Source organism: Bacidia gigantensis (assembly GCF_019456465.1).
Source record: "Bacidia gigantensis strain McMullin 20006 chromosome Unknown contig_246, whole genome shotgun sequence".
NCBI classification, from domain to species: domain Eukaryota; kingdom Fungi; phylum Ascomycota; class Lecanoromycetes; order Lecanorales; family Ramalinaceae; genus Bacidia; species Bacidia gigantensis.
In genome coordinates, this window is record NW_025408602.1 from 1,417,611 (window position 1) to 1,440,742 (window position 23,132).

Sequence of the window (23,132 nt, forward strand, 5' to 3'; positions counted from 1 at the left end):
AACGCAGTGACTACCGGCTTCAAAGCAAGGAGGAGAATTCTTACTTTGACATCTGGATAGTTAGAGATCTTTGAATAGTCTCAAGCTACATGACGACATATGTTCGCTGATAGACATACCATTCACCGTCTACGATTCATCTCAACAAGTCCTCATAGCTTCCATCATAAATCCTGTCCCTCCTCTCCCTTTTCCCTTTCAACCTCATACTGGAATCCCCAATACGCCCCCTCGAAATGATGCACCCTCACATAACCATCCTCTCCACCACTCGCATACCCTCTTCCCAGCGGATCCACCGCCACGGTATTCAGCGGCCCAAAATGCCCTTTCACCCTCCCAATCTCGTCTTCGAAAATCTTGTGATAGAATCTAGCCTCGAACTTGCCCTGCCGTGAGCTTGTGGTGGTAACGTCCATAGCCGCTTGCCCGCCGCCTAGAATCACGAATGGTTTCTTGGGAGTCAAGGCAGCAGAATTGAGGGAAGTGTCGCTGGTGTATGCTTTGAGTGGGGAAAGATCACGGGAGGAGATAAGTTTGGCGGTTTTGTCTTTGCCAGCTGTGATGAAGTAGGTCCTGTCGGGCGACATTTGGAGGTCCTGAATGGTGGAGTCGGGGGTGTGGGCTGCGAAGTTGTCGAGGAGTTCGCCGTTCTAGGCTGATCAGCGATATTTTCTCTTGCGGAGTGGGAGTATGTTGAGGTTGGAGGAATACCTTTGCATCATACTGCGATACTGTGCCATCTTCATGCCCGGCAATGATGTACTTGGAGAGATAGCTCCACGCCGCGACCGTGGCTTTACTCTCCTCGCAAGTGATCGTAAGGGCTTTTTCGTCACTCTGCTCTGCATTCACGTCTTGAATGATGTCCAGGACCACGATAGTGCCTAAGTAGCCCATACGCTTCTCTGTCACCGCCAGCAGCTTCGTCCCATCCTCGTTGAATTCTACCCTCTTCACCGCGGTGTTGAAGTCCCAGACTTTGACGCATTTGCCTGTCCGTATGTCCCAAAGTCGGACTGTGTTGTCTGCAGCGCCTGAAGCAAGGAGGGTTGTTGTGGGGTCGACATCGATCGTCCAAAGGGCACCTTGATGACCATGATAGGTGCCGAGGCGCTCACCGTTCGCAGAGAACCAGGCGCATATGATTTGATCTTTAGCACATGAGAAGAGGATGTCGCCGTCTCTGGTGTATCTGTAGTTGCAGCACTCGCACTTAGTACAATGAATTGAGAGGAGGTCTGCAGTATTTGATTCCAGGTGCTCACGTACTTTATTTGCGTCAAAGACCGTTCCTGGGGAGATTGTCAGCCTTGAAACTACAAGAGCGCTTCTTTAGGAGACTTACATGGCCTTGAAGTAATATAGGTCTCATCTTTGTGAATTGTGAATGTCAAGTTGAATGTGCACATGAATTTATCGTAGGTTTTTTTTCGCACTGTGCGGCTTCAGCCACCCCCTCGACCCATGAGTCACCTAACCTCATACCTTGAAGCGGGCGCATGCGGGCCGCTTCTCGGGGCGCGTTAGGGGACCCTCTCCCCGGAACACCCAAGAGCTCAGAAATGATTTGATTTTTGACCGCTTTTCTAACGAGACAACGACTCGATATCTGCCTCCCTGTCTCGCTTGCTGTGACAGGGAATGCTTGATCAGTCGCAGTGCTTGCTAACAAAATCATATTATGGTACCATGCCGGCGCATTGGTCACGAGATCAACCGAGTTGAATTCTGCGTCTGCCGCAGGTCAGATCACATCGGTAGGACCCTGAGGCGCCTCCGCACTTACGGTTCTCCGTCGATCCATAGAGCCCCTCCAAGCATCACAGTGCCTCTTTCAAGGCTTGCTTCTATACACAATAAGTTGAATTCGCCATATCAATTGACCTTTCTCCGAAGAAACTTCTCCATTACTTCTCGAAACATGGCGGCAGAAAAAATTGATGGCACTGCCATTGCAAAATCAATACGGGAAAAGATCAATGCTCAGATTAAAGACAAGCAAGAGACGAATCCTCGCTACAAGCCATGCCTCAAGATCGTGCAGGTTGGAAGCCGTCAAGACTCCAGTACCTACGTACGCATGAAAGAGAATGCTGCGAGAGAGGCAAATATTATTTGTGACAAGATATCTCTGGATGAAAGCATTACTGAGGCCGAGCTCTTACAAGAAATCACCGCGTTCAATCATGATCCCGCAGTTCATGGTATACTCGTACAATTGCCGTTGCCTAAGCACATGTCAGAGCATACTATTACCTCAGCAGTTGCTGAGGAGAAGGACGTGGACGGCTTCGGCACCACAAACATAGGAGAACTTTCGAAACGAGGTGGGAAACCCTTGTTTATACCCTGTACACCGAAAGGAGTAATGGTACTGCTACAAGAGAGTGGGGTAGACTTGAAGGGTAAAAACGCAGTGGTATTGGGAAGGAGTGATATTGTTGGCAACCCAGTCAGCGCCCTCCTACGCAATGCGGACGCTACTGTCACAGTCTGCCACTCGCGAACAGAGAATCTTCAAGAGCATTTGAAGCGGGCAGACGTCCTAGTGGTTGCCATTGGGAAGCCTCATTTCGTGAAAGGTGACTGGATCAAACCAGGTGCTGTCGTCATTGATGTTGGGACAAACTACATCCCAGATGAGACGAAGAAATCAGGCCAACGTCTCGTTGGTGACTTGGATTTCGAGTCAATTGCTGAAGTTGCGTCCAAAATCACACCTGTTCCTGGCGGTGTTGGACCGATGACCGTTGCAATGCTGCTTGAAAATGTCGTTGAAGCTACCACTGCGCATGTCGAACGTCAAAAAACTCGGCATATCAATCCCTTGCCATTGAAGATTACCAGCCCAGTCCCTTCAGACATTGCAATATCCCGCGCTCAAAGGCCAAAGCCGATCACTACTGTAGCTCGCGAAGTCGGTCTAGCCGGTCATGAGCTTGAACCATACGGGTCAACCAAGGCAAAAGTAGATCTTTCCATTTTAAAAAGGCTTGGCCACAGAAGGGATGGGCGTTATGTGCTCATGTCTGGCATCACACCGACACCATTAGGCGAAGGCAAGTCTACAACAACAGTAGGTCTGGCGCAAGCACTTGCAGGACATCTTGACAGAGTTGCATTTGCAAATGTGAGGCAACCAAGTCAAGGTCCAACTTTTGGCATCAAGGGTGGCGCAGCTGGAGGTGGCTTTAGTCAAGTGATCCCTATGGATGAATTCAATCTTCATCTGACAGGCGACATACACGCGATATCTGCTGCAAACAATCTTCTGGCTGCGGCCATTGATACAAGAATGTTTCATGAAGCTACATCACCGGATGGAGCTCTATATAAACGCCTAGTGCCTGCTAAGAAGGGCAAGCGAGAATTTAAACCCGTCATGCTCCGTCGATTGAAGAAGCTAGGCATAGACAAGTCAAACCCAGACGAGCTTACAGACGACGAAATCAATAGGTTTGCGCGACTGGACATCGATCCCGAAACCCTCACGTGGCGAAGGGTTGTAGACGTTAATGACAGGCATCTGAGGGGCATCACGATAGGAAAAGCACCAACGGAAAAGGGTCTGACGAGAGATACTGCTTTTGACATTTCCGTGGCGAGCGAATGCATGGCAGTCCTGGCTCTAAGCAACGACTTAGCTGACATGCGAGAACGCCTTGGTCGGATGGTTGTAGCTTCATCGAAGAGAGGAGAGCCTGTGACTTGCGATGACATTGGGGCTGGTGGTGCCCTAACTGCTCTGATGAAAGATGCTATTAAACCCAATCTCATGCAGACATTGGAAGGCACGCCTGTATTTGTGCATGCTGGACCTTTCGCGAATATTAGTATTGGGAACAGCTCCATCCTCGCAGACAAGGTGGCGCTCAAGCTCGCTGGCACGGAACCCGACGAGGATCACAACGAGACAACCGGCTTTGTCGTCACAGAAGCCGGTTTTGATTTTACAATGGGTGGTGAACGTTTCTTCAATATCAAATGTCGCTCCTCTGGCCTGATACCGGATGTTGTGGTGGTGGTTGCTACAGTACGAGCACTCAAGGTTCACGGAGGTGGTCCTCCAATCACTCCCGGCGGAGCCTTGGACGAGGTTTACCGGACAGAAAATATTGATATATTACGAAAGGGCAGCGTCAACATGAAGAAGCATGTTCAAAATGCCAAGTTTTATGGCGTACCTGTTGTGGTCGCAATCAATAAGTTCGAGACGGACACAGACGCGGAAATTGCTGTCGTCAAAGAAGAAGCACTGGCAGCTGGTGCCACCGATGCCATCCTATCGAATCACTGGGCAGAGGGCGGCAAGGGTGCCCTAGACCTGGCCAAAGGAGTCATTGCAGCAAGTGAAAAAGACAAGAACTTCAAATTGCTCTACGATACGAGTGGAAGCGTCCAAGAGCGGATTGGGAAAATTGGCAAAGAAATGTATGGTGCAGAGAAGGTCGAATTCAGCGACCTAGCGCAGAAGAAGGTCGATACGTACGAAAAGCAAGGGTTCGGCAATCTGCCTATCTGTATTGCAAAGACACAGTATTCATTGAGCCACGATCCGAACCTCAAGGGGGCGCCTACGGGCTTTACAGTACCAATACGGGACGTACGCTTGGCTGTCGGAGCCGGCTATTTGTGAGTGGAGCTTTCCAATAAACGATACTAAGCTGACAAATCCAGGTACGCTCTTGCAGCAGACATACAGACGATACCAGGTCTACCCACCGCCCCAGGCTATCTTAACGTTGACGTCGATCCAGAGACTGGTGAAATCGATGGGCTTTTCTAGAGGCATCTTACGATTGTGGTGGAATCACTACAGCAGTGTTCGTACTTAACTTCCTTGCCTCGTATGCATTCTAGACGTCTTCAACAATGATACCCCAAAATTCAGCTTTAACATAGAGGAAATTGAATGACAATCTACGGCCAACAATCTACTCCATTAACCTCTTGACCGGTGTTGTCTTCTTTGTCTCTTGATACTCAGTGGTTCTGTATGACAGACTTCAGCATTACCTGTAAAGAATGATAAGGCTCCTGTCAGTGTCTTTGTAGCACTCTAAATCCTCAAGGAAAGCGTTGAAAGGGAGCAAAATCCATAAAAAGTAAGGCTTCTACTTTTGCAAGGCTCTATACAATTCTAGGTCTCTTGCCATCGAGCTGCTTTAGTGAGCAGTCTAACTACCTGTTGTTCGTCTGCAGAACCCGCTCGCAATCTTTGAGAACGTTATATCTGGGTTTCCGTCAGCCAAATGAGTTGCAACGACGGCTGAAAGAAATCTACCCAAAATCATGCTCAATTCGGTCTGAGAAAGAAACAGGGACATCTTGCCAATATCAGCTCGATAACTTGTCCAAAAAAGGACGCAAAGATACATACTCTGATTGTCATTGGCAAATTTCTTGACTTGATCAAAAACCTTCAGCTCATTCCCCACACTGACCTTCGACATAGTCTGGGTGCGTGAGGCTCTATTTATGCGAACCTCTTCAAAGAATTTAAGTCGCTGTTGCATTTTCGATGCATCATCGACTCCTCTAAGCAGATATCCGAGAGCACCTGCATCTTCCAATGCCTGGTTTGATCCTTGCCCGCCGAATGGAAGCATCTAAGATCATGTTGGTTACTTGAGGTTGCTTGCCGCAGGATAGTCCTTACTGCGTGAGCAGAGTCTCCAATCAGCAAGACTTTGCCGTAGCTCCACTGCGATAAGGGTTCGTGGGAAAATATTGGCCAGCATTTGATCTCATTCGCCAGTCTTAGATTGTCAGCGGCAAGAAAGGGAGGGCTATGGCACAAATACCTTATGATTCTTACCAGATCAGGGTGGTAGTGGCTGAACTCTTGAATCATTCTTCCTCTTTGATCTGGCAAGGGGCTTAGTTCATCGATGATTCGAGAAGGCTTGCCTTTCCTTACCATCTGCTGAAGCTATGGCATCCTGTCTCGCAGGCTCATGGATGCCGACAAAATTTTGAACCTCCCCACTTGTTGGTGTCAGCTTTTGTCTTCAAAGAGGTTCCAGAGACCCACCCCTGACAGTCATACCACACCATGTGTCTCTCGACATCAGGATTCGCCGTATCCGCAAATATGGTAGCTCCGGGCGGCTTCCACTCATCAATCAATCTGCGAATCCCTTCGTCTTCTCTCAAAGTCTTTGTGTCGGCCAAAAACCTAAAGGCACTCTTCCCCGAGTACCTTGCATCATTCTCCCTTCCCAGGGCCGCACGCCTAATAACCGAATGCACTCCGTCGGCTGCTACCACCAGGTCCGCTTGGTGCCTTTGCCCATCCTTCGTCTCCACCCACCCTTCCTCCGGACTCACCTTGACAATCGGCATTCCCAAATGCAGCGCAGCAGGCCTATTGCTCTCATTCTCGTCCAGTGCTAGTCGCAATAGCTCCTTATGTAAGTCCACACGATGCACAGCCATCAAAGGCGCACCGAAGCGCTCCTCAGCGTCGTTGAAATCGATGACGGAGATGGGCTCTAGGTTCGACCCGTGGGTGACCTGCCAGAGTAATAGTCGCGTTGCGCGAGCACGGCGAAGGGAGAAGTTCAGGCTGTTGAGGACGTGGACGCCATTTGGAGCAAGAGCTAGGGCGGCGCCGATTTCGGCTGCGAAGGCGGATTTTTCGAAGATCTAACGTCAGGAAGGTGAGTGAGCATAAGCGTCGGGGATCCCAATTCTGGGAGATGTTGATAAGGCTCGGAGGGAGATGGTGTACCTCGACTCTGTGGCCGCCTTGACGCAACGCTACCGCTGCGCTGAGGCCGGCGATGCCTGCGCCTACGATGATGATATGCATTTGTCAGGCGATGCTACTGATGTGTCTTCGTTTTTATTCAGTCGTCGCCGTAGATGTGTGGACCCAATTGTTGTTCCTTTGGATTGTTTGAATCAGCCACTCCCCTTTCTTTGATGTATGTTCCTTGAGCTTTGAACATTTGCGCTATACCAGTACACATGATGACGTCTTGTATTGCATTCGGCTGTGACATACATCCGTTGGCGGGGTGTCTTTGCATGCTCCGCGAACATCGTCTGCGAATCAATGATCCCGGGCTGGTGCATATGTCCACGAGTATCGCTAGATAACGATTGGACCGGTGTCCATCTCAACCAAGGGCGGTCCGAAGATGCCCTGCTACTTGGTAAGTCCTTCTATTGATGTTGCTTAGATCATTCTCAACGACTCTCTAAGAATCCATCGCGGCGACCTGTCGCTTCGATGCATTTTTGACTTGAACACATCTTGTTCTCGGACGATGAGATTATTGATCGAGATGGGTAAAGTCATGATTGTTCACAGTATCGCCTCCAAGCTTCTGAACGAGCTTTATACTGCTGAGTGCCTGACAATAGGCATTCTGTGTACAGCATGTTCCACTTGTTCCATACGGTCTTGAAAGATGATTCTTATTTGTTTGGGTCGGCTTTTCGGGAACGTGGCGGGCTGTTCATGAGGAGTATTCGCCCGGTGCATCGAAGAGGTTTCGACTCTTTCCGTTTCTAGATGTCCTATACTTAGTCCGATGTTGCTCACCAGGATCAGGCCTCACATCGTTGGGTGCTCTTTCGCGGTTTTAATCTCGAAGTGACCAGGTGAATTGGTATAGACCACCCGGTGAAGACTGACTCCTTCGCTTCTTTGGCATTCGCCAGTGATGAGAGCTGTCTCTGTTCAATTGAATCTTGATATCGCTGGTACAGCATGTAAATGGGATTTCCTAGAAATTACAATCATACGGCACAACCACAGACGGAAGTTGGCCACTCGCTTTGAGTAGAGGCAAGACAAGGGTCAGAATACTAGTTTATGCAGGTTTTACTTAGTTACTGACTTGATGGGAAATCAGATCTTTTCTACGAAGGTACAGTGTTGCTCTATCAACAACAAGTGATCTCAAATGATCGGAAACCACCCATCGACCTGTATAATCGGTGTTTCAAAGGGGATGGGGAGATTCATATTAGCAGTGGCTGATCGATGGAGTGCCATTGGTGAGGCAGTACGCATTAGGGAAATTTTCAGACATCGACCTTGTTCAAGAACGACCTATGAGACGACGATCTCTCATCCTGGAGAGCCTGGACATTCTCTGGCAGACGATCTCCCCCAATCCACCATCGCTACTGTGAAAATGCGTCCAGAAGCTTGGGAAAGTACATGAACATGACCACTCGGAGGGTTCAAAACATAAAGAAATGTTACGGAGAACGATGCGAATCATGGAAGCGATCAATGTTGAGGCTTGATGCAGGTCCGGTAAAGTTATGGAGAAATGGCCGACTGATTCACCGACAGTCTACTATACGAGACAGACTTGTTCGTGATTTCATAGCAATAGTCCACCTTGCTGGAAGCAAACTCCCCACTGCAGCCTGAGGGGAGGCCGACAGCGTGCGGCCAAGGGTGACGTCAGGGAGGAAGGAGGATAAGAATGGGGGAAAAACGAGCAGGAAGAAGTCTTTCCTGATTGGCTATGCTCGCATAGACCTTCCCTTTTCGCGCATCTTTGCTCATTTGGGAATTCCCTCGACTGCCCATCATAGTCGGCGCTTGGCTTCCAATCGGCCTCCCTTGTCCTCACCACCAAATCGGCAGGGTCTCTTCCATTCGCTCCCACCCACTCGGGGTCCTGCTGACCCCACTGTCCCTTGCAGGCAGAACCGACTACCGCGCGTGAACTGCTATGAAAGCGACGCCTACAACCGGCGAAGGGGGTGGGGGTTCTCTCCTCAGTAGCGAGTACTCGATAAGCGACCTTCTGTCGCTGCCGTAACGTGTGGTGAGATGTGCCTCGCGCGCGGATAAGGCGCATTCGTAGAGCTGCGTTAACAGCCCTGCCTCTTGACCTCAAGTCTTTCGCACTTGTCTGGCTTTTCCCTTTCCCGAGCAAGGAACGATAATGTACAAGTCCCTTGGGGCGCTACCATAAAGGTAATCCACTGTGAAACTCACCGAGACTGATGGTCGCCGTCTACGGAGTAGAGATCACCAGATCTCTGTACGGTAGACGAGCAGATGCAACACATTCAGGAATTGCCCCATTGAGACCATGCAGACTCCACAATCCAAGGCCATTATTCGATGCTTCTTGAAGTCCGTGATTGCTATTCTCAATTCGCCTGAAAGAATCCGTGCGTTCAGAAATGGCAGGGATAAGCTACCGGGATAAGGAAACCAAGAAGGCGTGCATAGTAGAAAACTTCGCAGAGTGTAAAGACATAATGCGTTAAGACACTTACCGAAACAGCCATTGCTTTCTACTCGACCGTAGGAACATGACTGGCGTTGCATATATTGCTCGATAGTCGTCTACCTTACAAAGTAGGACGTCGCTTGCATAGGAGAGTATAGAGATGAAAATGGGCGCATGTAGTGAAAGCGATACAGCATCCGCCTAGGATGCATCAGTTGCAAAAGCTACGATTGTTTCGGCATCTTGTCTGGAAACAAGCCGTGTCTTGGAATGACTTTCTTGAATGAAGTCGCCAGTAGCATGTACCTTGACAGCCTCTTTCACTTACTTAAGGAGGGACGTCTCCGCATTCTCCGTTGCATGGCATTACCAGCATGCGGACACCCTCTTCTTGACCGCTCCTTTTCTTGTCGATATGCCTGTCAACAATTGCGTCCTGGAACGAGTTGGGGTTCAATCATTCAAGATCGATCGCCAACACCTGCATCTCACGTAAGGCTCGTTGGATGAAGTCTCACACTCGTTCATCCCAAATTTTGTGGACACTTTTCCACCACCACAGCCTTCAGCAGTAGGAATATCAACCATGTTCATAGACAGCTGTCAGCTCTGCCTGGGCTGTGAGACGGAGTCATCTCAGCTTCATCCCCGTAGTACTGTTGCCAGCCTACACCTTTGCCGATCCGGAATGCTTCGATCTCCGATGCGGGGAACTGTTTAACTTCGGGTATCGCAGCGGTCGCCAACATGCGGCTAGAGGGCAGTCAGCAGCTAGCAGGTTGATTGTATGCATGCAACAGCGGCTCGAGTGGATTGTGGAGCAGCCAGCCGAAGGAAGTAGGCAGCATCGAACGACAGGGACGTGTATCAAGCTTTTTTTTTTGGAGCGCCTTCTGCCGTGCTGGAGGCACCCGCGATGCTTGACATCACGCATCGGAAGTTTATTAGTAGTAATATACGCGAGTGATTAGCCCTAGCTTGCACGCTTGACTCGCAATTCTCAATCGCCGACAAAGTTCGCTTGGACCAGTCGTTCTGGCCGAGGATGGCCTCATGTTTTGACGTCGAACACTCCAGGCGACAGCACACACCAGGGTGCAAGCTAGAACTACCCTAGCTGGGATTGCGACGTAGCTGCGTAGATCGTTGCGGAACGGATTACGGCTTGGCTTGGTAATGGCACTAATAATTGATCTAGAATTCCCTTAGGCCTCCCGCCTCTGCTTTCCTTGCACGGGTATTGGATTAGGGAAGCAGTCGTCGAGGACGAGAGGACCCTTCCAGCTTTCCCCAGAGGATAGACTTCTGCGAGCCGTCAGGTATGAGGAGGCTATTGTGAAACATGTAACCCAGGCACTTCTATCTGCAGTAGTCCTGCAGGCAGAACTCAAAAGAAGTCCCCGGACACCTCTTGAACTAGGCTGATCCACGTACTACAGGAGCAGCGTTTCCAATGGATCGCCGGCTGACAAAGAGTCCTCGTCCTCTCATTATCTGGCACAGAAGCCCCCTACCAATCAGCTCTAGACAGAGGCGCCATGCTCCTCCCCGTGCTGGCTCTCGAGAAGCCCCCACAATGCTGAGAGACTACCTTATGTTGCGAAGCCGCTACTTTGGCAGCCCTGAGAACAATCGCGTTCCAAGCTTAGTCCAGATCTGACAAAGGTAGGAAGGGTCGTGACTCGTGAGAACGCTGCAGATTGCGTCAATTTATTCGTGGCCCCTGATGGCCATACCAGCCTGGATCTATGATCGAGAATCTGACAGCCTTTACTTGCCGGCAACTTGTTCATCTCCTTGATTATTTCTCACTCTTTAGCGGTGGCTTCAACAGCCATGCCAGCAATGTCTAGTTGCTGTGCCACCTCGATCGCATATGATCCGGGTATGCTGTAAAGGCGTGTAAATCTCCATGTGATCAACATCAACATGAGCGCCGTCTCACCATGAAAATCCATGAGCAGGTCGTGGACATGGCTTCCATCAACATTTCCTAGAATACACTTTTCCACGAAGGACGTAGCTGACGTGGTCGCTGCACCAACTGCTGCGAGCCTAATGCAACCGCAGAAGCCAAAGCACTTCCGACCACGCGCTGGGATTGCTCGCCGGTAGATCGTGCTTAGGGCGTCCTCACCTTATGGAGCCATGCGTAGGAGGTTTCCAATGCATACAAGTCTGTGGACTTCTTGCAAATGACCGAATGCCAGAGGTAGGATAAAAGGTTCATATTTAATCCCGAAGCGTACCTTATCCCGATTTCTAAGGCTTCGTCGACAGCCACAGCCAAGACCCAGACATCCATCGTGAGCGAGGTGCGGCTTGTCAGAATGAGCTTACTTTCTAAGGATGCCGCGCTTGTCAAATATCCAATGGCGATGTAACCTCTCGTCTTTCTCGGCGAAGCCTGCGTAGGCCTAAATCTTACGCAAAGATTACCTGATTGGTCGTTTCGGAATTTGATATTCAGGATCGTGGACGCAGCTCTGTGAGATTAGCAGGAGTCGTTAAAGATGGCCGAAGAAGGCAAAGTGCTGACGCTCCGCTCCCGGTGGACTCGGAAGGGTAGTAGCTGGCCGACAAACCGCGTGCCGTAGGCCATTGGCTGCCATGGCCTTCGAGCCTTATCCTAGTCGACACGCACACACCCCCACAATGTACCTTGAGATAGCCCCGATAGGAGACTTCATGGAGTGAAGCCAACTGCCTGTCTGATGTGGAGCCACTTGAGCTCCTTCAAGCTGCCCTCACTGTGCTGTTCAACGGCACAGGAGAGGGGCGCGGGATGCTACCGTTGATGCACACAAGGGCTCTATACGGCGGGCCCGTTCTCACCAAGTCCATGCGCAAATGCGCGCCATTTCTGACCACGTTGTAGGTATTCAATGCGTACTGGTGTCGATCTCTTGACGGCTGTTTAGGCGTTCATGTCATCGACTCCTGTGTGATAAAGCTTCTCAGCTTCCCTGTCCTGAAAGGCTGCGTGCGGATTTCCTCGTGGTGAAGGTGTTTCAGCCACTCGCTCCGGTCAGACCATACATCTTTTCCTACCTCGTCAACAGCTCGTTGTCGTACCAAGCATCTTCCTCGATTCCTCCACTGCCATCATGGATCAGCCACAGAGCCAGAAGCCCAAGAAACTTCGCACCGCTTGTGACGTCTGCCACCAAGCTAAAATGAAATGCTCTGGTGGACGTCCGTGCGATGGTTGTCGTGATTCGGGGTATGATTGCTCATATAGCGTTTCGAACCGAATAGGGCGACCAAAGGGTACCAAGAACAAACGAACGATAGAGCGTCTCAACCGTCAGAATGCCGAACACGAAAAGGAGCAAGCATCCAACTACCAAATGTCGAACCCTATCTCGATGCCTAGTCATAACTCTTCGTGCCTGGGGAGCCCAATCAGCACGACGCCTACATTTTCGGATGACATCTCCATCCAAACGATGCTGGACAACAATTCAGATTTCTCATATCCCTTGTCAACGTCATTCCAGCCAGAACACGGAACAATGCAGTTCACTGATCCTATTGATACTTGGTGTGACCTAGACGGTCTTGCGGGTATTCCAGGACCCGGAGACGCTGCGTCGCCTCTTAAGGTACGTTGATCGCACCATTGAAGTTTCTGCATATCCGCCGTGCAGTCGTTAGAGCGCCTGTCGAGATTCATTTTCCTGATCTTGATAGATACACAACTGTCATCCCCAATCTTCATATGGCAAGGGTGACTTGAGCATGTCTCCGCCGTTTGATGCTGTAGGACATTGGGCCAGCGCGATGTCTCAGCCTTCGTCATACAACGGCACAGCCTATCTATCACCATCTGTATCGTCTCGAAGGTCGAGCGACAGAGAAACGGAGCTCACAATTCCAAACGACATAAGTCATTATCAGTCTTCAGAATCGGGTGTGTCTACGGCTTCGAGCGCTTGCCATTGTCTGGAAAATCACGCTGATTTGATCTGTCGGCTCAAGGAGTTAGAGCAGAAGCATATCATGCCTCGTATTGATGTCGTCCTCGTTGGGGCACAGCAGGCTCTGGTCCCCTGGAAGAGTGTCATCGAATGCCGCACCTGCAAGACGGATCATAACCAGGAGGTACTCCTCATGTCTGCTATGAGCATACGATCGATTCTCCGACGCCTTCAGGCTCTTGTGGTCGAGAGCCGCAACCCGATGCCACTAAGCGGCGCTTCCTCTCCCGGTACAACTTTCTCACCTACCTTTTCCGGGCAAGCCAGCCCCGTCCTCAGTACTCACAGCTTAAGCCATGACGACATCAGGTCAACCATCGGCATCTACGAAATCACAGGGGACGAGAGGACAGCCGTTACTGATCTTCTCTTATCCCGAACGCTTGACAGAATCAGATATACTTTAGTTCGTCTCAAGGAAAGAATTGATAGCTTGAAAGCGAAAAGGACCATGGACCCGACTGCGATGAGACGATCAATGTCTATGTACCAGCTTAATGGCACGAATGATGATGCTTTTGACGACTTTGGCATCAACGATCGTGGTAAAGGTATTGGGGATCTAGAGCACCTGGAGCAGGTGTGGCATAATCTAGATAATACTGTTCAAAGCTTGGTCCATGCAATCCGCAGTGGAACGACGACACCCATCTGACCCGATGCGGGAACGGCTCGGGGACCTTTCGTAGTGAATGTGGACTGGAGTGGCGTGGTGGTGCCAGTTCAGCCCAAAAAGGCAATAGAGGAGGTTGAAATAAAAGGGGCCGCTACCGGGCCGGCCGCAGCGCTAAGGCATAGAGGCGTCCTCTGGAGAGATGTCTTCCTTTTGTTATTGAATGGACGTGACGGGTGGGTTTCTTAGATTGCGGAAAGGCGCTCTGGCGAAGAGGGTATAGCCCACGGCTAAGCATACGAATGAGCGAACTTCTCTTGGGTCTGAAGGAGTCATGGGCAGGTCATGAATCTCTTATGTAAAGACCACGTTGATGCCATCACTAGAGTGGAGGAACACAAACAAGTTCAAATTAACGAGTGACAGATAGTGGGTAAGCCATGGCTACCGCTCTTGGTCTCAATGGAAGACTGCCGACCCCAAGGCTGAAAGAGTGCTTCATTTTCTTTATCTACACGCTCACTACTTGAACTTGCGACTTTTCGCACTTTCGAAGGATGACATCTCCGCCTTTCGGCACCTAACCATGTCCGACACTTTCCCGTCATGCATTACTTATCGTTTGCAGCCTTGGATGCCTCCCTGGCGTCTCGATTTCTGCACCATGCCTGACCAAGTGGTGACCATGTCTCAATTATCAAAGAAGCTTGTCGATCACGGAGACTTAGATCTCGCAAGTATTGGGCTTTCTGGACCCTGGAATCACGCAGCCCCTATTGCACACAGAATTTGGGGCAGATGTCTCACCTCGCCCCATTAGAAAGCGAAGTGTGCTGGCTGCATGCATGAAGCCGCGCTTCCGTCCTCTTGGAATTGCTTGAATTGCTTGAATTACTTGTCTAACCGAACGTTTGAGGCAGGAATGTACAGCAGAGGGACGGCAGAAGGCTGCCATGTCAGCAATCGGCCCTGCATGATCTGATGTAGGATGCCTCGAGTAAGGAACATCGATTAACGAATGATGTTTGAGATCACGCAAGTCAAGGATCTATCACACTGGGTAATACACGGGTCTATCCTCCAATCTCAACCCCTTTTGACGGGTCAAATTCCCTTACTCGCGCCCAGCTTACATCTGGACTGGCAGAAATTGGGGCAACAAATGCTATACTCACAGCTTTACTGCTATCACAGACATGAGACCCTTCGTGTCAAGCATTACAGATAGGCATTTTGGCAGCACCACGAATCCTCACATCGGTCACTTGAGGTTACGACAGATCGATAAAGGGTGGGAAAACCGCTGGCAGGCATGGGCGGAGATACAAGATTGCCACCGCTTGTGATGATCCTCGCTCTACATTCGAGGGTTTAGAGAAGATGGGGAGGCTTTTGATAACCCGTTTTTTAGATCAATGCGGATCATTGGACACTGCAGCGGTGTGCAGGGTTTGTGCGAGTATCTGGATCTGTCCAAGGCTCTGAATGGCACAGCAAACCCATGGCACCAAACGCCACTCCTTCTAGACGCCACGTCCCCATCTACTCGGCTACTTGCATGAATAATTGCACTCAATTCTGCATTCAGAACCGATTATGGATGCTGGGTCTCAAGCGATGCAAGCGTCAAGCATGAGTGCAGATCCTTGGGATCACGCCAAAAGCTTGATATCCAATAGCGAACGAAAGAACCTGAATGCGAACATGTGCTACTGATTAGATAGCTGTTAGGCTGCATTTCTAGTAGCACTGTACGGATGGGGTAGCTGAGATGGGCCAAAACGGGCACGGTAACCGTGAGATCCACCTCGCTCAGCGAGAGCAATCCGTCACCCGCCACCCGCGTGATCCCCTCGTCAAAGACACCTCTCAATCTTGCGCGTATGCCTGTCCGGCAATGGGAAACTAAGAGCACGGCTATCACTGCTGGAGAGATCACTCTTCCACGTCTTGTCATGTGGAGTAGAGCGATCTGCGCCCAGAGATACACTGTCCGCTTAGTCAAGCTGTCTTGCTTTTCTCCAACCACCCACGTATGGTCTTACCCATATTGGAACCAAGTTTGGTTGTGTAACTCGTGACAATGCCCTTGATAGCGTCTAATCTCGCTAACGCCAGACACGAGTAAGCAGTATTTTTGAAAAGGAAATGTTTCTCGTGGGCCTCCCCAGACCTCAACTTACTACAGTACCTCTGCAGGTATACTGATATTGTAAAAATCTCAGAGCAGTTTTTGAAAGTTTGGGATGTAAGTATTCAATAATTGCCCGCTACTTCGTTGCCACCCTGCTTTGTTGATCGTCTACAACAACCGACGCTCACCGATGTCGCTGTTCCTGGTCAGGATAGAACAGACTCGAGCGTGCGCCCGACCCTTCATCTAGATACTTTTGAGACTCGCTCACTTGCCTCACGACACATCTGCGTTATCTCGATGGAGAAAGTCCGACCATCGACCCGCCAAAGGGGCATGCGATTATATCTTACCCAGCGGGCAAAATGATCCAAACAGCTGTAATTCCATCATAGAGCAAGGGATGGTGAAAAGTTCAAGGCGACACTCGATATCTCCAAAAAGCAGACTGTTGAATTGTCGACAGTACACTTGTGGTCCAAAGGACATCTAGAGTTGATAAAAATATCGTGTATTTGCTTGTTGGTATTCCGAAAGCACATTCTACTTCATCATCTTCAACCAGCAACGACACATTTCAAGACCACATTCAAAGGGTCTTGTCAATATGTTTTTTCCATTGTAAATGCCGTCTCCATGTACATCATGCTCAACCTTTTTCTAGCACAATCTTCTCTGCTGGAGGGGCAAATTGGGGGAGGTGGCTCTAGAGCCACAATTGAACCCAGATATTGGCAGACAATGAGGTGGGCCTGATATGAAGTCGAATGGATTCGCCTTTGGACCATCGTAGCGTAGCAAGTGCTCCGTAATGCCATGTAACAAAGCACAGCTCAAGAGGAACCTGCTAAAAACTTCAGTCTATTCTGGTGTGATTTATCGAGCAAGAAGTGACTTCTGTCCCCCCCTCCTTTCTAGAGCCCTGTCATGTACGTTCATTTTTGACGAGGAGATCAGAAGTCACTCGCTTCTTGAATGCATCGTAAGACGACAGGAGCTTTATGAGGAGGTGGACGCGGAGGAGTGGCTTGCTCCAAGCGGCCAGAGCAGGATGACATGAGCACCACGAAAAGAGGCAAATACGCGAACGACAAAAGTAGATCACGTTTTGTTCAAGTTCATCAAGCAATAAGTGCCGTAAAATCAAGTATAATTGATAGATCGCTTAGAGTCGCATAACACAGCAGTATAAGACAAAAATTTGAAGGGCTGCGAAACGTACTTCGATTTTCAGGTGCTTTGGGTATCATAGCACTGTGAATGCCGTTTAGGGACCGCACAAATCTCTAATCTAGTCAACTCGACCTCATTGGTGGCAAAAGATGGTCCCGTGGAAAGACCCTCATGATCGTCATCCTTTGCCCAAGTGTCTCACATGATCCTCGTGCATAGACCTTGCCACTTGAAGCTGATCCACATATATGCAGGTCCAATTTTCGCTTTCTACTCAGCATCGGACAGACTTGGATAGGCTTTCACCCTAACACTGAGATCAGCGCTTTCCATATCACATGTACGTCCTCCGTTCACTGTCGGCTCGAATGCTTGCTGTGCAGTCATCATACCCTCTTCCGACATGGGCGATCCAGAGACCAAATGAGATTCCATCTCTCCACTTGCCTCGACAGGCCTTACTGGCAGTAGCTCTGCTCGGACTCGCGCAGACTCCCAAAAGCCGCGAGCAGCCCAATTGCGATCTACACTAATGGCCTGTTGCAGCAAGGGCACGATACCCCAGTCCAAAAAGTCCGCACGAGCAGTGGCACGGCCAAGCTCTGTTGCCACACTGCCCTTCAAGAGCAGAATTCTTTCGGAACTTACGGGAACCGGGCCAGTTGCAAACCAGGCTGCGAGCTTGTCGAATGAATCCAAGGGTTCTGTTTCGTCGGTAGCGCTCTTGTACTCGCCTGTGCTTCTTCGCATGAGAGTCCGCATGCTGGACTGTACAAAATTGTTCAGATAAGCCGAGATCCATATTGTGCGGAAGAGGTTGAGCGACCGAGCACGCCACGCCCAACGAAAAAGCATTTCATGTTCTCGAAACCCGGGCTCGAGTCCAAAATGAATCGTGAAGATATGCAGAATTTCTAAGAATAGATCTAGGTTATCGAGTCGCTTGCAAGCTCGGTAGAAGATTTGTAACGTTCGACGAGGCAGGAATGCTTGCTGCTTAAGATCATACAAGGTCCTCACTGCCTGGATCACAGTAATGGTACTACTTGGATTGCCCATAATCTTTTTTATTATGGTGTTGCCCGCAGAATCAGACATCCAGGCTTCTCCATACTGGCGACGCATGTAGTCGCAGAAAGTCTGGCTATCTCTCCCGAGCGCAAGGTGTTTGGTGATTTCGGAAGAGGTCATGATACGCGCGACTTGTTGTTGTATGTAGTGTTTTTCCAGAAATTTCCGCGCTCGCATCTCAGCAACAATCTTCTCTTGGGCTTCTCTGGAGTGTGGGAGCCCGAGGAACAATGCCCACGTTTGGGAATTTGGTGCCACTCCCCGTTGAATCATTGCCTTTAGCAAGAATGTAAATCGACGTGTCCTGCCATCTTTTGCATATGCACCGAGCATTAGATTCCATGTTACTATATCAATGTCCAAGCGAAGACTTTCCATTTGCAGGAAGAGAGATTGCGCTCGATCAAACATCTTATTCTTGTAAAAGAACCGCAAAGCACAATTAGAAAGTCTTGGATTCTGGTAATGTCTGAGATATGTATCATGCAATAGACGCTCGACGATATCTGCTCTGTCATGTACATCCGTAGGAGAAGCTTCGTCAGCTGACCAAGGGTGCCTAGGAGGTGGAAAAGCGACAAGGTCCTCGACATACTCAGTCAAAGCGTCCTCGGTCCGTTCTCTGTTAGATGATAGGGGTGCACTATTGTATCTCAGGCGTCTCGTCCTGGCTACCTTTCGGCGACGTATGCTTCCAGTACTTTCGCTTGGCCGATCTCTAGTTTCTTTTCTGGTTTCCTGCGCGAGAATGTTAAAGGCTTCTTGTGCATCGCCCAGTAGCTTCTGAAGACTCAATCGTCTATCATCTAGTTGCGATTCTTCGGCCTTTATCGAGTGTTCCCGAGGAGTAGGTATGATGCTAGAGGTCCTATATGTAGGAGGACAATGTGTTGTCCGTTCTAAAGACTGAGAAAGAGGTACACCAAAACAATTTGAGACTCCATCCTCCGATTTAGCACGGGTCATTGCTGTGCAGCCGGTCGTATGAAACTGCCTTGAGGACTGATGATGTGCCTGCGGAAGAGCAACATCGGCCAATGCTCTCAACGAATTGTCATAGGCATTATTCGGATTTGTAATATGTATAGGAGACTCAATGCGAGTAGAGAAAACATTCAACTTTCCGACGGCTTTAGCAAAGTCATGGCTCAAGACTGGGGAGGTCCCAACGACCCGACTGAGGCAGGCGGATGTGATCCTTCGAGATGAGTGACCAATCACTCGGGAAGGTGGAGTAGATATTTGCGTAAGGCAGCATAATCTCATACGAGGGAGCTTTACAACGAGGAAAGGCAATTGCGCTGCAATATAATCGAGGGTTCTGAAGGTGCGGGTCGAGAGCTCTGAAAGAGAGCGGACCAAATTCCGCGCATTGACCAGCAGCTGCGTATGTCAGCTATTACACCTTTACACGCATAGCACGTCGAGCGGCTTGAAGAAAGAGCTCCTTTTATATTCTTGGTATCGTCTTTCACAGATCAAACAAGTCTTACTACATACTTGATAGTCCAACATGGCAGGTATGCAACGCTTTTCTAAACTACTATGTGTAAGAGCTGATGGAGCATTACAGCGAGTGGTATGGACAGGCATATCACGATCTTCTCAGATCAGGGAAGATTGTATCAAGTCGGTTCGTGGATTGCTCCGTTCCGATATTTTCCATCATCCATTACTGTTACTCCTCGACGCTGCTTAACACAGAATGCTCACGAGTGGCTTAGAGTATGCTTTCAAGGCCATAACGGCAGCTAATATCACTTCCGTCGGTGTGAGAGGAAAGAACTGTGCGGTGGTGCTGTCACAAAAGAAAGTCCCCGTACGTCTTGTCTGACTCGTGTCGCGCAAGCCAATCACGAACCAAAGGGTATATAGGATAGACTGATCGACCCATCATCTGTTTCATACATCTTCAGACTCTCGCCTGCCGTCGGCTGTGTGATGACAGGTTCAATTGCAGATGCGAGGGCGTCAGCACAAAGAGCGCAAGGAGAAGCAGCAGAATTCAAATACAAATTCGGATACGAGATGCCCTGCGACGTCTTGGCCAAACGATTAGCGAATATCAATCAAGTCTATACACAAAAAGTGAGTGGCAAATCACGGCGCGCGCCCTACAGACAAGCCACTCCGTCATTGCTGACATGGGAAAGGCATACATGCGACCACTGGGCGTGGCGCAAATACTGATATCGGTTGATTCCGAATATGGACCTCAACTTTACAAATGTGATCCAGCAGGGTACTTCGTGGGATACAAAGCCACAGCAGCTGGACCAAAGCAGCAGGAGGCGCTGAACTACTTGGAGAAGAAGCTGAAGAAAAAAGATTACGCGGAAGGGACGTGGGAAGATGTGGTCGAATTGGGAATATCTGCGTTGAGTACAGTGCTCAGTGTTGATTTCAAGAAGACCGAACTCGAAGTAGGCGTAGTAGGGGCATCAAAGCCAGGAGCGGAGGATAGCCTGGATCCAAACCAATTTCGGATACTTTCAGAGGAGGAGATAGACGAACGACTTCAGTCTATCGCGGAGAAGGATTGAAGTCAATGTCAGTGAGTACGAGCAGTTGAACTCTGTCTTGCCGCGAAGTTCGAAGTCCTTCCAGAAAATCTCATGACTCCTTTTTCTTTTACTTGATAAGAAAGGATTGATGTTTGTGTGCTCACTCACAAGCGGATGACAGCGTCTCGTGTCTGCAAAATCGGCTAAGCATCTGCACGGGTGATTGGCTGCCCTATGGTGCGACGGTTGAAAGGTGCAAGCCGGATGTGCAACGTTTTGTGGCAATAGGCCAACCGGCACGTCCTACCTCAGAAGTGTGGCTTGAGGCTCAGACGAAGGAAGAAAAGCCATGGAGGAGGCTCGGCAGCGATTGTGACAACTGACAACAGATCCTCGATCCCCAACCCTGCAGGAAGAATAGTAATATTGTTATTCTCGTGCGCGCAAAGCGAGCGCGAAAGTCGATTGCGCCGCAACCAGCTTCTAGGGAGCAAGCCACAGGCACCATTGCCCAATCACTAGCAGTTCCTGGCCTTTCTGTGCATCCCCTACGACGTTGCTCTAGCCTTCTGAACCTTTCCTTCCCATGCGAGCCTTGCAGTATTGAGCCAGGTCTAAGTGATTTGGGGATAACGCTCCAGCGTTTCTGCTGCTTCCGCTAGGGAAAAGTTGCAGCTTTGGTGTGGCGCAAGCTGAGCTTCCCCCTTCGGGCGACCAAAAATGGCTTGGAAGGACTAAAGCTGCATCGGCTGAACTTTCACCAGCTTTCACCTCACTGCTGCTCTGAATCGTCATGGCTCGTTACTCGTTGCTCGTCTACCCTGCTCACGCTGTCATCTGATGCTAGATGACTTTAGTGACAACTCTCCTTTGTTTTCAGATTACTTCGGGAACGCCATGGTGATATTCGCCACGCCGCTTCTCGCGGTCCGCTCCTGCAACCGTCAGGTACCTTAGTCTGCAACGGATCCAATCAATCACAGTTCGTTTCGAGGATGATGCTTGAATCGCTGCCGCTCTCTCACCATGACATATCTCCCTAACGTGAGTCTCGATGGCTGGAGGCATAAAACCATCGCTGGGGTACCGTGGTTATGGATGAGCAAGAAGTAAGAACAGACCTCAACAGAAACACACAGCGACCGGGAGTCCGCTAATCAAATAATAAATCATGATGGCAGACAAGTGTAAGACGTCCGCGCCAGCTGCAGAATCCCCACGGCCGATTCTGGTACGCAATGCTAAAGCCATGCAGTGAACAACGCACGTGCCGTTCGAGTCACCGAGCTCTTGCGTGATTATGAAGCACTCCAGACTAAGCTTGCCTCTATTCAAGCCAGCCCTCAGCCCGGCGAACACAATCAGATTGGCTATACTACGCTCCAGCAAGCCAAATCCGAAGCTCATACCTTGCTAAACAAGCCATTTTCCTCGGAAATGCTGCACCCACCCACTGGAAATGACGAGCAGGCAAAGAGGCAATTGCAACGGTAACATTGCACAGACCCTCGGAAGCTGTTCGTCCACTGCTAATGTCAGACCGCAGTATCATCCTCGATGCTAGCGCACGCCGGTTCAAAGCTCAGCGAATCTTCCTCAAAGCTGCCGCTGCGAAGAAGTGGATTGATGCGCGCAACGCACTTTTGAAAGGGCAGAAAGCAATGAATGACGATAACTCTAAGATGCAGCAGGTATCTAGTGCCTTGATGCAGGTTAGTCTGTGATTAAGCCCCTGAAGTTTCCGATGTCCAGCACCCCATACAAAACCTACAACCCCCCCCCCACTTTTCCGCCCTTTGCGTCAACATTTATTCAGTGGTCAGTTCAGCTCTTGCACTACGAGCGTGCTTCTTCATCACACGACACTTGTTGGCGCTTCTTTAATCGGCATTAGGAGATGCATGCTGATAACGTAGGTCCAGGAATTGAACAATATAACGGACCAACGTATCTACAATGCGTTTCGGCAAAAAGACCAGCAGAAGGATTGCTGGCTGGTTGATGATCCAAGTCTGTCAGCCGTCCAGGGATGGATCCAGTCCCATGGCTAATCCGCTGGGCTTCAACCGATGCATGGCCCTGGCATATTAGAACGACGCATTTTGAGATTGAAGCATGTCGCAACATCTTGCAGGACGAGACTCTAGAAAGATCCTTCATTTAACACACTGTCCTTATCTGCACCCGGAAATTCGGCATTTCATAGCAAGGGGCTTGGCTAGACTGGCATGTAAATTCACTTTGATATTGGCCAATCTGAAATTATTGTATAATTAGACGAGAAGGAAAACTTCTTAGAAAGGTTTTGTGTTACTAGTATATGTACTGCACGGAATGACGATGAACAGCTCTCTGGCATCAAAATATTTTGCTCAACGACATGAAGTGCCTACGACTATCTGGAACTTACATTCATTCATCTTCTATCCATAGAGACCAAGA

The 23,132-nt window shown here is 49.7% G+C and overlaps 7 protein-coding genes across 7 annotated transcripts; 4 read left to right on the forward strand and 3 right to left on the reverse strand.

The window, feature by feature from the left end:
• Window positions 1-164: 164 nt before the first annotated feature.
• TIF34 (translation initiation factor eIF3 subunit) lies at window positions 165-1,375 on the reverse strand (the record flags this gene model as incomplete). The annotated part of the gene is made up of 4 exons (XM_044814572.1): window positions 165-653; window positions 715-1,195; window positions 1,273-1,295; window positions 1,349-1,375. The coding sequence occupies 4 exons, from the start codon at window positions 1,373-1,375 to the stop codon at window positions 165-167; spliced, it is 1,020 nt and encodes a 339-aa protein (XP_044668722.1).
• Window positions 1,376-1,924: 549 nt separating this feature from the next.
• KY384_006077 (uncharacterized protein) lies at window positions 1,925-4,789 on the forward strand (the record flags this gene model as incomplete). The annotated part of the gene is made up of 2 exons (XM_044814573.1): window positions 1,925-4,635; window positions 4,681-4,789. 2 exons carry the CDS (start codon window positions 1,925-1,927, stop codon window positions 4,787-4,789), a joined length of 2,820 nt encoding a protein of 939 aa, XP_044668723.1.
• A 391-nt stretch (window positions 4,790-5,180) lies between these two features.
• On the reverse strand, window positions 5,181-6,817 carry KY384_006078 (uncharacterized protein; the record flags this gene model as incomplete). Its single annotated transcript, XM_044814574.1, has 6 exons — window positions 5,181-5,612; window positions 5,663-5,762; window positions 5,808-5,871; window positions 5,924-5,991; window positions 6,038-6,651; window positions 6,737-6,817. The coding sequence occupies 6 exons, from the start codon at window positions 6,815-6,817 to the stop codon at window positions 5,181-5,183; spliced, it is 1,359 nt and encodes a 452-aa protein (XP_044668724.1).
• Window positions 6,818-12,583: 5,766 nt separating this feature from the next.
• On the forward strand, window positions 12,584-13,850 carry KY384_006079 (uncharacterized protein; the record flags this gene model as incomplete). The annotated part of the gene is made up of 2 exons (XM_044814575.1): window positions 12,584-12,820; window positions 12,909-13,850. 2 exons carry the CDS (start codon window positions 12,584-12,586, stop codon window positions 13,848-13,850), a joined length of 1,179 nt encoding a protein of 392 aa, XP_044668725.1.
• A 3,535-nt stretch (window positions 13,851-17,385) lies between these two features.
• KY384_006080 (uncharacterized protein) lies at window positions 17,386-19,152 on the reverse strand (the record flags this gene model as incomplete). The annotated part of the gene is made up of 1 exon (XM_044814576.1): window positions 17,386-19,152. One exon carries the CDS (start codon window positions 19,150-19,152, stop codon window positions 17,386-17,388), a length of 1,767 nt encoding a protein of 588 aa, XP_044668726.1.
• Window positions 19,153-19,699: 547 nt separating this feature from the next.
• On the forward strand, window positions 19,700-20,729 carry KY384_006081 (uncharacterized protein; the record flags this gene model as incomplete). The annotated part of the gene is made up of 5 exons (XM_044814577.1): window positions 19,700-19,706; window positions 19,760-19,835; window positions 19,891-20,005; window positions 20,062-20,274; window positions 20,340-20,729. 5 exons carry the CDS (start codon window positions 19,700-19,702, stop codon window positions 20,727-20,729), a joined length of 801 nt encoding a protein of 266 aa, XP_044668727.1.
• Window positions 20,730-21,861: 1,132 nt separating this feature from the next.
• Window positions 21,862-22,741, forward strand: KY384_006082 (uncharacterized protein; the record flags this gene model as incomplete). The annotated part of the gene is made up of 4 exons (XM_044814578.1): window positions 21,862-21,877; window positions 21,946-22,180; window positions 22,237-22,402; window positions 22,613-22,741. 4 exons carry the CDS (start codon window positions 21,862-21,864, stop codon window positions 22,739-22,741), a joined length of 546 nt encoding a protein of 181 aa, XP_044668728.1.
• Window positions 22,742-23,132: the final 391 nt, after the last annotated feature.